This window comes from Otolemur garnettii, unplaced genomic scaffold (genome assembly GCF_000181295.1).
Source record: "Otolemur garnettii isolate 467f Iridium unplaced genomic scaffold, OtoGar3 scaffold00027, whole genome shotgun sequence".
Lineage (NCBI taxonomy): Eukaryota > Metazoa > Chordata > Mammalia > Primates > Galagidae > Otolemur > Otolemur garnettii.
This window is the reverse complement of record NW_003852422.1, coordinates 4,471,895-4,485,815: the sequence shown is the minus strand read 5'-3', so window position 1 is coordinate 4,485,815 and position 13,921 is coordinate 4,471,895. Positions and strand designations below refer to the sequence as shown.

At 48.8% G+C, this 13,921-nt stretch overlaps 1 protein-coding gene across 2 annotated transcripts in view; it reads left to right on the top strand.

Annotated features, from left to right (window-relative positions):
• Window positions 1-13,921, top strand: part of CNDP1 (carnosine dipeptidase 1) — a 33,774-nt gene that overhangs the window by 8,595 nt on the left and 11,258 nt on the right. For both annotated transcript variants that reach the window (XM_012804296.2, XM_023512408.1), the window contains exons 2-6: window positions 2,791-2,913; window positions 6,007-6,156; window positions 6,869-7,031; window positions 8,321-8,409; window positions 12,618-12,818. In XM_012804296.2, coding sequence (XP_012659750.1) covers window positions 2,791-2,913; window positions 6,007-6,156; window positions 6,869-7,031; window positions 8,321-8,409; window positions 12,618-12,818 — 726 coding nt within the window. The remainder of the gene's footprint in view (window positions 1-2,790; window positions 2,914-6,006; window positions 6,157-6,868; window positions 7,032-8,320; window positions 8,410-12,617; window positions 12,819-13,921) is intronic.

Here is a 13,921-nt window from a genome sequence, read left to right as displayed (position 1 = left end):
AGGCGCCGAGCCCCAAATAATTTTCTTAATGGACATCTTCTGAAGGAAAAATTAAAGCTTCAATGTTAATCTTGATTGGCCAGTTGCTAAGAGCCTGCACTGACGCCTACCTGGGCACCCTGAGCTCAGTCCCCGCGCCAAGGGAGTCTGACCCACACGCAGCCAGGGCCCAGCTGCACCTGCGGTGTCCGGGCTGGAGGGAGAGCGCCGGCAGCTCTCCTGCGCCACCTGCTGGACAAGTTCTTAATGCGCTGGAGTTGGCCTGGATTTTAACTCCTACTCACCTTCCTGTTCATCCTTCTCATACTCAACCATGTACATTTCTATTGTCGAATAAGTGGTGATATTTGTGACCATCATTTTTATAATGACTTTATTGCAATATCATTTAAAGTGTGCAATTCAACGATTTTTAGTACATTCACAGTAGTACCACAATCAGTTTTAGAACATGGCTCCTGTCTGCCCCCCTGCCCCAGCCTACTTCCTGTCCCTGTAAACTTTCACGTCCCTGGTCGCCAGGTCTGGTGTCTCCCAGGCGGAGTCTCTTGCTTAGTTTGCTGCAGTGTCATTATTGGCACCTCCTCACTGGTCCAGGGGACAGAGAGTTACCCCAGGTATGGGGAGGTGACACTGTGCCCTGTACAGGCCTGGGGTCAGAGGAAGAGCGAGGAGGAGGGGACAGGGCCGCAGGACTGTCACAGACAGCCCGGGGTGGCCAGCGAGGTGGCAGGGAGCGCGGAGAGGGGCGGGGCCTAGCCGGTGCTAGACGTCACCAGGGGCTCCAGATACTTTTCGGTCACTTGGTCATCTGTCACAGCGTAGTGTGCAAGTTTCTGTTTCCTTATTTCTTTTAAAAGTACTCACATTTCAAGAGCTGGTGGAAAGAAACCCCACACACTGCACACGTGTTCCTCACAGATGGCCTTTCCTGATAAAGGGGTTAATCCCTCAGAGACTCTTTCTGTGTTCGCTTCTGGTTTCACCTCACATTTCTCTCTTCCAAACAATGCCCTGCACACCTGGGATGCCCTGGCCCGAGTGGTCCAGGACATTTAGCATCCAAGGACAAAACGGAAGTGCGTTAAAGACTTGGTTTAAGGGCGGCACCTGTGGCTCAGTGAGTAGGGCACCGGCCCCATATACCGAGGGTGGGGGGTTCATACCCGGCCCCGGCCAAACTGCACCAAAAAAATAGCCACATACTCCCAGCTACTCGGGAGGCTGAGGCAAGAGAATTGCCTAAGCCCAAGAGCTAGAAGTTGCTGTGAGCTGTGATGCAACAGTACTCTACCCAGGGCAATAGAGTGAGACTTTGTCTCCGCAAAAAAAAAAAAAAAGACTTGGTTTCAGCTGGGCACAGTGGCTCGTGCGTGTAATCCCAGCACTCTGGGAGGCCAAGGTGGGTGGATTGCTTAAGCTCAGGAGTTCAAGATCAGCCTGAGCAAAATCAAGACCTAAAAATAGCAGAAAACCTAGCCAGGTATTGTGGTGGGCACCTGTAGTCCCAGCTACTTGGGAGATTGAGGCAGGAGGATCCCATGAGCTGAAGAGTTGGCAGTTACTGTAAGCTAGGACGTGACAGCACTCTACCCATGGTGATGACACAGGATTCCACCACTCAGGGCTAGACAGGGAGACCCCCATTCTCTAGGCCCAGGTGAGATCAGAGGTCAGACCCCCATTTCCAGGTACAAGCAGAGGCCTTTTTCGGGACACACCCTCTGGGCTCTGATAAGATCATGAACAAAGCAGCCTGTGATGGTTTTTTGGGTAGGAGCACACACCCTAATCTCTTCTCAGGGACAAAGCCGGTAAAGGACCTGATAACCTTGCCCTAGGGGAGGAGGAACTTCATTCATTCATTTGCTAATGTACTCATTATTTACCAACTGCCGGCCTGGAGGGATCCTCTAGACTGTGTAGACCCCTAGATGAAAGAGCCCACTCAAGACTCCCAAGGGAGTTCCTTCAGTTCTTTCCCCCTTCCGGAAGCTCTAGTGCTTTTTACTTCTTCTGTATTCCTTTCTAACTTTTTTTTTTTTTTTTGCTGTTTTGGCCGGGGCTGAGTTTGAACCCACCACCTCTGGCATATAGGGCCGGCGCCCTACTCTTTTGAGTCACAGGTGCTGCCCTTTCTTTCTAACGTCTAATAAAACTCCTATCTTAGCACTGATCTGTGGTCCATGGGTTCATTCTTCAAATCCCCAAGACCAAGGACCTACTGAAGAGCGAAATTTCGGTATCAGTGACTGAGTAGGACTCTGTTCCAAAAAAAAAAGAAAAGACCTGGTTTCTGTCTTATTAAGATTCTTTAGCATTGAAACTGAAGGGTTTTGGGGGGGGGGGAGTAGCAAAAGAAAAACCATTTCTTTCTTTCTTTTTTTTTTTTTAGAGACAGAGTCTCACTTTGTCACCAAAGTGCTGTGATGTCACAGTTCACAGCAACCTCCAGCTCTTGGGCTTAGGCAATTCTCTTGCCTCAGCCTCTTGAGTAGCTGGGACAACAAGGCGCCTGCTACAACACCCAGCTGTTTTTTGTTGCAGTTTGGCCAGGGTTGGGTTCGAACCCGCCACCCTCAGTATATGGGGCCAGGGCCCTACTCACTGAGCCACAGGTACCGCCCCAGAAAAACCATTTCCATTACAGATCTACCACCTTGGGTTATTTTGTTTTGACTGACTTAAAGCAGTTATAGTGGATAACAACCTTGTTTGAAGTATGCAAAAGGTACAAAGTCCAAAAACTGGAGTGTATTTGAAACTGTTCCCCATGTCACCCATTCACAGGCTTCCTCTGTCCTGGCTCTGCTGCTGTTGCTAGAGGGAGGGATGTTCTCGGCCTCCCGGCCTGCGGAGCTGCTGGAGAAGGTCTTCCAACACATCCACGACCATCAGGACGAGTTTGTCCAGGTAGGAGGAGCTGCACATGCAGGGCTCACCTCATGCCCCTGGGTATCGTATCTGGGAAATGATTATTTGCTTGGAAATGGGGTTTAAATCAGCAAGTCATTAGATGCATGAAGGGACTCCTTCAGCCACGCGGCCTAGGAAGGTGCTCTCTGAACTCCCAGCACATTAGCTCCAGGGATGTCCATTGAGATCAGCAAACTCTGTGTCTACTCCGGCCGGTCAGGTCACCTGTGAACATTGCCGCCTGCTCCGGTGAGGTCTTGGCAGAGCTGGGAGCCAAGGAGCTCTGTAGAGTTCAGTGGAGACATTGTTCTCCTCCTTCATAATCCTTAGCACTTTGTGAGTCACCTGTGCACGTGGAGGGGAGGACAGGGGGAGGACAGGGGGAGGACAGGGGGAGGGAGAGGGAAGGGGGGAGAGGGAGAGGGCAGGAGCTCACCGTTCCACATTCTTGAAGCTACTGCCCCCAACTCAGCTCTCTTGTCCCCTCCAGGGCATCTGGTCCTCACCACAAGTCCCACCACACACTGATGGGGAGTTTGTGCTCACCAGCCGGGGGCCTCCCAGGGGTCTCACTGAGCTTTGTATCCTGAGCCCCCCACACCCTGCCTGGCACATCATGGGCATTTAATATATGTCTATTGGATCAACAGACCAATCTTAGCAATATTATCGTGCCAGCAATTAGATGTAAACCTTCGTGTTTCCCATTAAAGGTACAAAACTTGACGTAAGGAATTTTTGAAACCTGAGAGGAGTTTATAGAATAGGCTAGAGTGGCTCGGCGCCTATAGCGCAACCGGCTAAGGCGCCAGCCACATACACCTAAGGTGGCGGGTTCGAATCCCCAGCCCGGACCCGCCAAACAACAATGACGGCTGCAACCAAAAAATAGCCGGGCGTTGTGGCGGGCGCCTGTAATCCCAGCTACTTGGGAGGCGGAGGCAGGAGACTCGCTGGAGCCCAGGAGTTGGAGGTTGCTGTGAGCTGTAATGCCACGGCACTCTACCCAGGGGGACAGCTTGAGGCTCTGTCTCAAAAAAAAAAAAAAAAAAGAAAGAGAATAGGCTAGAGTTAGTAGGGGGTGGAGGAATGGTGCATGTTGGGGACTGACTGCTGAATATGCTGCTTGACCAAAGGGTCCATCACTTGTCACTCAAGCCAATCAACTGAGAAGCATATGAGACATCAACAATTTTGCTTTCATTTACAGAAAGTCAACAATTCCAAAGAACAGCAAGGAGATCCCTTCAAAGAGCTCTTCCTCTCTCCTTCCTTCTTCTTTCTTTCTTTTCTTTTCTTTTCTTTTTTTTTTGAGACAGAGTCTCAAGCTATCACCTTGGGTAGAGTGCTGTGGCGTCATAGATCACAGCAACCTCCAATTTGGGCTCAAGCGATCCTCTTGCCTCAGTTTTTCTATTTTTTGTAGAGATGGGAGTCTCGCTTCTGTTCAGGCTGATCTTGGACCTGCCTCAGCCTTCCAGAGTGCTGGGAGTACACATCACTTCTGCTCAGGCTGATCTTGAACATGCCTCAACCTCCCAGAGTGCTGGGATTACGTGCGTGAGCCACTGCACCGGCTTCTCCTTTTTCTTTGTGTTACTTTTTTACTCTTACAGTAAAAGCAAGTATCAGCAATGTTATTAATCATCATAGTATGTATTAAACAGATTCTTTCTCATAGGTTAGAAAGTCACACAACATCTCCTTAAAGTGGTTATATTTTTAAAACATTTTTATTCTGAACCAAATTCACAGTCACTACTTTACTGAGTACGTTACTAAGTGCACTTCACACACAGAGTCTTTGACTGGCACCATGGTCTTGAGAGCATCCGGTTTCCTAATTTTATAACAGAAGGTCTCGTATGTGAATAAACAAGTCCAGATGGTGACACATGGCTCATCTGGCCCTGCCGGGGCCTCCCCAGCAGCGTCCTGTATGTAATGGTCATTTCAGATAACAGTGGCCAGCATCTATTGGGGTCTTTCAGCCAAAATGTCTCCTCTTTCTAACTTCATCAAACAGACCCAAATCCATTCCTGGGGAGAATTCTGCAGCATCTGCTCTGTAGAGCACAATATTCCTTAAGGTTAAACAAATTCCTTTATAATAAACATAAAAGTACCACAACCAGCGTAGAGAGGTCCAACTCAAGTGAGTTAGGAAGAGTCCATACCTATGAGCAGCTCGGGTTCCAACAGGGGACTGTGCATGACGCCGTATCTGCCCGCATTCATGGAGACACATCTGCTGGGCGCCGAGCACGGTGCTAAGTGGTGTACACACATTATCTCAGTTCATTTCACCGTAACCCTATAGTTAGTGAGTGCCACTCTCTTGTAAAGGTGAGGAAACTCAGCTAAGAGGGGTTAAGGAATACATTCCAGGTCACATAGCTGTAATGAGCAGATCAGGAGCAGGACCGAGGGTGTCCCCACACAGCGCTGAGTTCAAGCCCAGTTGCACTCCCACTCAGCCCAGAGGTGTAAGTGCAGAGCAGGTCAGGGGAGCCTGCAGCCCAGCTGAGGCCACTGTGGGGTTAAATTGGTGTGACCTGTAATGGCCAGGAGCCCTCAGGGGCATTTGTGGGAACCCAGGAGCCCCAGAGAAAGCATCACCCAGCTGGAAGTCCAGCTGCTGTCCCTCTGTGCTTAATAATTAGAAACAGTGGGGGAGGGGCTCTCTTACAACTGGAACTTTAACTTGGAAGTGAGAACAATGTAATCTAAAAACGTGTACCTTCATATTAATTTGAAATGAAAAAAACCCCAAACAATGACAGTATATATATGTAAAAGAAAAAAAAAACGAGTGGACAATTGCCTTTCTGTGTAACCCTCGTGGACCCAGGGGGAACACAGGCCCAGGTCTTCAAGAGGACCCTTTCCCCAACCCGCCCCGCCTAGTTGTCTGTGCTGACCAGGTGTCTCTGACCTCCAAGTTCTTGATTAAACCTCCAGCCATCTGTCTGGGCAGTCCTTAAGCAGCTGAGGAGTGTCTGGGTGCTCCTTGCCTCCTGCCCTCCACCACCTGCCCAGAGTTGCTGTGGGACCCCACGGTGCTCATCCTTGTCTTACTTTTCTTCCTAGACGCTTAAGGAATGGGTGGCCATTGAGAGCGACTCCGTTCAACCCCTGCCTCGGTTCAGACAGGAGCTCTTCAGAATGATGGCTCTGGCTGCAGACAAGCTCCGGCGCCTGGGAGCCAGCGTGGACTCTGTGGACCTGGGTTCTCAGCAGGTACTGGGCAGGCTCCCTTCACCCCAAGGAGCAGCCACCTTTGGACATTAGACAGGCTGTCCTTTGGTGGTGGCAAGAGAAGGGCTTACTCTGGTCCCCAGCCAGACCCCGACCTCCTGCTTCCCCGTGAGGATAGAACATCATGCCTGGTCTCAAAGGAGACTGTGTCACTGACTAGTCACTCCCAGACTCTGGGGGCTGGGAGCGTGAAGCCAGTCGGGGTGGGTGGGTGTCAGCTTACTGCAGAAGCCCCAGCACTGCTCATTCCTGCACACATGGTTTAAAGCTCTCTCAGACGGGCCTTTCCCTTGATTCCCCAAAGGGCCCATGGAAAGCACTGCGTCCATGGCTGTCACTGAACCAGAAGGGACAGTGTCATCAAAGTTCCAGTGCAGGCTACCTCAGCCCTGACTAAGCTCAGGACCAGCCTGACTCTCCAGGATTCTATCCTCCTAGTTTAAGCCAGCTGAGATCTGAGTTCTTATTGATGAGCACAATTAACTCTGCTGTCAGTCGTATCTAAGGAAGTACTTTACTTCTAATGATGTTTTATATGTTAGTTAGAAGTAGTGTCTCCTGACACTCTATTTAGAGAGGAAGACAGTGCTCTCTAAAGACCCAGGAATGACTCAGAGGGGACAGGATTCCTAATGCCACATCTGAACTTCCTGGAAAGACAGTATGGCATTTTGTGACCATGATCTTTCTGCAGCTGCCTGATGGTCAGAGCCTTCCAATTCCTCCCATCATCCTGGCTGAACTGGGGAATGACCCGAAGAAAGCCACAGTGTGCTTCTACGGCCACCTAGATGTGCAGCCTGCTGCCCGGGAGGACGGGTGGCTCACAGACCCTTACACATTGACAGAGGTGGATGGTCAGTGAGGTGCCCGTGTGGTGGCGCCTTGTCTGTCGGGGATGGGGCTGGCCTGCTTCCAAGCTTATGAATTGAGGACAGGACAGTGTGTCCAGGCTCCAGGTCTTGTCCTATTGTTAGGAATGGAGGGAGGGCCAAGGGCTCACAGTGGCTCACATCTATAATCCTAGCACTCTGGGGGGTCGAGGTAGGTGGATCACTTAAGGCCAGGAGTTTAAGATCAGTCTGAGCAAGAGCAAAACCCCATCTCTACCAAAAAATAGAAAAATTAGTCAGGCGTGGTGTCACACTCCTGTAATCCCAACTACTAGGGAGGCTGAGGCAGGAGGATCGCTTGAGCCCAGGAGTTGGAGGTTGCAGTGAGCTGTAATAATGCCACTGTATTCTAGCCAGGGGTGACAGAGTGAGACTCTGTCAAAAAAAAAAAAAGAACAAAGAACAAAGAACGAAGAGAAATGCTGTTCTCATAGTCCACTGATTGGTGCAATGAGGCTGATTTTTCTTTCACTTGTGAGAGAAACTGTGAACCTTTCTGCCCCTGGATGGGTATTCCTGGATTGTGAGGGGAAAGTCATGCATTTTACCTTTCAGGAATGCCAAATGTCATTCACATTTTATAAAGAAAATAAGAAGGAAGGTTAATAAAGATAAACACATCTTTTTTCCATTCTGCTAGTTGTAAAATCTCAAAATGAGAGGCTATGATGCATGACATTCTGTGAGAAATCCTTGGGTCCTTTTGATGAACTTTGGAAAGGACAGCTGATGTCTGTATCACCTTGCTGATGGGTCATGAGTGACTCAGTAACATGGGTAGTCTCTGCATCCAATTTCTGGTCAACAATGTGTTACCATAGCGACTATCCCTGGTGCGTGGCTTCCAGTCTCAATTCCCAGTTGTCCCAAATTCCGCCATTTGATTCTTTCCCCCCCCTCATCTCTCAGCTGCTTCTAATGTAGAATCACTTAGTGTTTGTAACATCTCAACACATTGTCGACTGGCAATTTTATGCAGAAACTATGTTACCGGGTAACTTGTGAATAGCCAGCAGTGTGTTAAGGCCGATGGAATCTGTCTATTTAAATCAGCTGATTTTATCTGACCAGATGATGACCATACCATGGGCATGGGAGAAATCATACTCTGCAACTTCATAGCAAGACTTGTGCTTGGACGATCAGAAAGCACTGTTAAAACTAGCACTCCTAACATCATCTTTGTTTATTAACTCACTTAACTTGGCAGAGGTGACCATGGTTTTCTGAAAATTCTTCTCCCATTTTTAAAGGAAAACTTTATGGAAGAGGAGCCACAGACAACAAAGGCCCGGTTTTAGCCTGGATCAATGCCGTGAGCACTTTCCAAGCCCTGGAGCAAGTAGGTTTTGGGGAGTTGTGTTTAGGGGGTTGGGGGCACTGCGGTGTGTTCTGAGCTGCTCATGTGCCCCAAGCAAACTGCATGTCGCTCATCCTTCTGCACTCTCTGGAGGTGCTGTAATTACATCCCTTCTACGGATGAGAAGAGGAAGGCTGGGAGGTTGATGTGCTTACCCAGAGCAACCCAGGTAGTCCCAAGGCTAATACTTGGAGGCCAGATTTGAGCCTGCACTGTTAGCTACATTAAAAAACAAAACAGCAAAACATGTGACGAGGCCTAGGAGGCAATGGTTCATGTCTATAATCCTGCCACTTTGGCAGGATCACTTGAGGCCAGGATTTTTTTTTTTTTTTTTTGCAGTTTTTGGCTCGGGCTGGGTTTGAACCCGCCACCTCTGGTATAGGGGGCCACACCCTACTCCTTTGAGCCACAGGCACCGCCCAAGGCCAGGAGTTTAAGACCAGCCTGGGCAACATAGCATGACCCCATCTCTAAAAGGAATTTTAAAACTAGCCAGGAGCCTGTGCAGCCGTAGTCCTGGCTTCCTGGAAGGCAGGGGTGGAAGGGCAGCTTCAGCCCAAGAACTTGAACATTCCAAGTGAGCTGACTGAATCACTGCTCTCCAGTCTGAGCCACAAAGTGAGGCCCAGTCCAAGAAATAAACCCAAACATGCCTGGGGCTTAGACACTGACTACTGGGGTTTGTCTTTTCTTTTTTAATTTATATTTTTATCTCATCTTTTTAAAAGTCTTCCTTCCCTTCTTATCACAGACTGTGATTTTGTTAACAGAGACACATACATTTCTCAAAGTGTTTAGCTACTTGGTCAATGATCAAGACAGCACTCCCCGTACATTCTGCCTGGACCCAGAATGTCCAAACAGGGACATGGAGGGGAGGCCGGGATGCTTTCCGGCCACCAGAGGACAGTGCAGGTGGATCAAGTTAGTGTCTTTAAAGGGCTTCATAGTGTGTTCTCATGAGGATGGTTTCCTCTCAAATTACCCTTTCCCTTATGATGGACATGTTGAGACTCCATCAGAGAACAGAATCTACCTGTGTGGCTGCGGGCAAATGATTTAATCTCTCTGAGCCTCAGATCCTCTTCTGTAAAAATGGCCCATTCTGACTGACACTGTGCTTGCTCCCGATGCTTCCATCTGATGCTTCCATTTGGGCCCATCTGGATCCCCAGGACCTTGATGTGGGAGAGGCTGGCCCTCTGCTGTCACCCCTCTCGCCCCCAACTCAGGGGACACTGTGACCTGCTAGTCAGGGAGACGCCCTCCCCCACCACCAGTAGGCCAGCTCTATGTTCAGAGCAACTTGTAGGAAGAGGAGGCAGCTTCCGGCTGGAAGTGGCATGAGAAGGGAAGGACAATCCCCACATTCCAACTCTGAGGCTCTTCCTGGGGAAGGTCCTGCCATGTGCCAGGCATGACGGTGACCGGGAGTGCATATCTCCTTGGTGCTGGCGACCTCCCAGTCCACACTGACATGGCTTCAGCTAAAGGCTCCTCAGGACCTTGTTTTCTTCTGCTTAAACCCAGCGTATGGGTGTTCATTGTTAAACATTCCTCAAGGTGCAATTTGGATAAGCATTCTAATGTGGGCAATGCTTACGTCATAGGCTTGATATTTTACACAAGTCTTTAGTGGCAGCAAATATGAACAGTGCTCCATGTGGCATTACAATAACAATGGATTGTGTTGGCTTTGCAGAGGGTGGGGAAAAGCACAGCACTTAGGGCCAGCTCCAAACCTGACCCCTCAATGTCCCAGCCTTGGGGCGCGGAAGGATTCTAGGGGATGAAACTCGAAAGTGTCCCTAGAATCTGTTCTTCCTCTTCATCTTAGGCTTGTGACTTAATTGAATGAAGCACTTTTGAATACTGGATGTTGAAGGAGGAAATGGGGCCATTCAAGGGCAAAAAGGAGAATGGCACCATCGCCGGAGCAAATGCCCTCTCTGGGCACTCGCTCCCCTTGTGAGGCAGAAGACACTCCAGACCCAAGCTCAGCCTGTCTGTGTCCAGCTCACCTGTCCTGGGGCCTGGAAAGCGGGAGTGCGTGTGTCCCTAACACCCTCCTGAGGACACCCACAAAGTGGCGCCACTGAGCCCAACGCTTCCCAGCTTGGATCTTTGGCATTGCCTCTCCCAAATCCTGCCCTTCAGAGCAGCCCTGAGCTTTGGGGGTGGCTCTTCCTGGTGGCTGTTTCATCAGAGGCCAGCAGCTCTTCACTCAGGACTTTTCCTCCTGAGACATGAGCAGATGAGAGGGAAGTTAACTGCTCTGAACTAACTCATTCATCTCACTGAGAAGGGCAGGTGCCAGAAATCCAGCTGGATTGCTGGGTGGATCCACTCGCTGCTCCAGGGTAATCTTTCTCATGACACTTGCACCACATAAGCCCCAAACATTCAAGGTGGCTTTGATTTCCTTCTCTCTCCCTACTCTTTCTTCTATCCTTTCTTCCTTTTTTTTTTTTTTTTTTTTTTTGCCGTTTTGAGCTGGGGCTGCATTCGAACCCTCCACCTCCAGCATATGGGGCTGGTGCCCTACTCCTTTGAGCCACAGGCACTGCCCTCTTCCCTTCCTTTCTCCCTCCTTTTCCTTCCTTTTTCTGTTTCCTTCCTTCTTTCCTTCCTTCTTTCCTTCCTTCCTTCTTTCTTTCAGCAGTGCAGAGCATTCATTTATAAGTTAATTCCCACATAAAGTCCAAAATCTGCTTTGCATTTTAATTTAAACTCTGATGACATAATCACAAACACAACGTAAGAAACGCTTACTGCCCTTGGACAAATCAGTTAACGTGAGCCTTGTGTTCCTCATCTGTGAACTAGGAATGATAATTTCTACCTCAAAAGTTTGTTGAGATTAAATGAAATATCACAAAGGCACTCGTGGCCTCAGGTCCCTCCCGAAGGTCAGTTATTCTTCCCTTTCTCCCTGTCTTGCCTGGAGAGCACTTGGCACACACTGGATTATTTTCCTCATATCTGTGTTTCATAGAGAAATGAGCTGCCCAGAGGTGCCTTGGCTACCTGGGTCCCTTGGGGGTGGAGGAACAGGGGACAGCGAAGTGCACACCTGGCTGCTCGTACAGTCATCCTCTGACACTTTGTAGCTATTGGTTTATATTTTATTAAATGAGTTCTCAGGGAATTCTCAAGATTTCCCAATTCTCACCAATTGTTTGCTAGGTAAGTGTTAATACAGAACTTCTGAATATTAAGTTTTCAGAACTTTAGCCCAACTTCCTAAGACACAGACATGCAAGTAATTTGAACAAATCATAATCCCCAAGTACCCCTATCAACTGGGTGACCGGCTTCTAATTTTAATTATTACAGCAATTGTTTTCTAATACATACTTCTGTGCTCATTTTGCATTTGTTAATCTGCAGTGAGTCAAGCCGCTCCTCAGAGCTGATCGAGTCTATGCTGTTCCATTTGTCTGCATCTGGTCACTCCTCGACCTCTCCCACCTGTGCGCTGTGCTCTTGAAAATGCTTGGACCTCTCCTCTTTATGTAGCTCTGGAAGATACAAAGTTATAAATTATAGATACAAAAGATCAAAACCAAATGGAAAAAGAGGCATGTTGTAAAAATTTTAAAGGAGCTATTTCAAGCCCTAATATTAACTAGAGAAACACTCAAGTCCCATTTTGCTGCAAGATCAAAGCCTTTGAACAAGTTAAAAGGCAGATTGAAATCATTGCTGAAAAATAACAGATACTTGAAGTAAAAGTTATCCCGAGGCTTAAAGCAATCTTTCAAAGGAAGAGTTCTCCTTCAACATGCTCAAAATTACGAGGACAGAAAAGCGATTTGTAACCGAGTAACCTTTCTTGACAAATTCCTTTTGGGGAGGAGGAGGGAAATGCCTGGGTGTGTAGCAGCTCAGTAGGTTCTGAGGGGGAAACTTGCCTTTCCTGTAGGGATTCCTTCCCCCCAGCTCTTTATCATAACATCAAATTGATGGGCAGGTGCAGGGTGTGACCCTGAATTCTCCTTTGCAGGCTCAGCTAAAACTCCATTGTTGTAAGCAGAACTGTTGGGAATGTAAACAAATCCACACACTGGGTGTAAATAATATTTAACGTATTTATGTTATGTACAAATAAATCCTGGATCTTAAAATGTGCATGAGCAAGTTGTGTAATTTTTGTTGTTGTTGTTGTTGTTGTTCCATTAATTCAGGATCTCCCTGTGAATGTCAAATTCATCCTTGAAGGGATGGAAGAGGCTGGTTCCATTGCCCTGGAAGAACTTGTTGAAAAAGAAAAGAACCGATTCTTCTCTAATGTGGACTACGTGGTAATTTCAGATAATCTGTGGCTCAGCCGGAAGAAGCCAGCACTTACCTACGGAACCCGAGGGAACAGCTACTTCATGGTGGAGGTATCTGAAACAGCAGTGCATGCTGGGGGATGCTGGGGCTGTGCACAGAGCGAAGACCCCCTTCCGGGACCTTGGAGAGGAGGAGAGAAAGCTCTTCTGAGAGCAGAGTCCTTATCTGGGACACAGAGGCCTGGGGGAATGGGGAGACCAGGAACCCTCCAAAACTTGGAGTGGTTGTGCTTTAGGCATGTTTCTGGAAACAGTATTCATAGGGTTTGTGATTCACAAAGCAAAAGGCTTTGAAACTCTGGCTCTGGACAGTGTGGGGGGGGGGGGTGGCCGCCCACACAGGCAGGAAAGGAGATTGGCTGACCAGTTGCCTGTGAGTGGAGGAGCAGGAGCCCAAGTGACGTGGTCCAGGACAAATGGAGGGGGCACTGGCTTCTCATGGGCCAGTCTGGATTCTGTGCAGCTCATGCAGGCGCCTCACTCTCAGGCCTTAGCTTCCTGTCTGGAAAGCTGGCACAGTAATGCCCACCCCTCCAACTGCTCTGAGCACACGGTGTTCAGGTGTGAAGCATAGTCAGTTTCCTTCTCTCTTTCTGTTTTTGGTAACACAGGCAACCTGTGATAGCAGCAAACTGCCTCCCTCTCTAGTAAATAGTTAGGGTTTAGGCTCTTCGGTCTGTTCCCTTGTGCGACGCGGATGTAGGCTAATACTCATGTGCTGTCCAATCTCTGGGCAGTCTTGAGACTCCAGAGTGATGGACAAGATGAAAGCACTCGTGTGCTCTTATGCATTTGGGAAATAGAGTGTGCCTTTTATTTGCCAGATACGACAGCACTCCATCCCAGGGGTGGGTGCAGGACTGAATATGATGGTCTCTGCCACCAAGAAGTTTACTCCTGGGTCAGTGCCTATAGCTCAGAGGCTAGGGTGCCAGCCACATACACCGGAACTGGTGGGTTCAAACCCAGCCTGGGTCTGCCAAACAATAATGACAACAACAACAAAATAGCCGGGCATTGTGGTGGGCGCCTGTAGTCCCAGCTACTTGGGAGGCTGAGGCAAGAGAATTGCTTAAGCCCAAGAGTTTGAGGTTGCTGTGAGCTATGACGCCACCTCACTCTACCCAGGGCGACAGCTTGAGACTCTGTCTCAA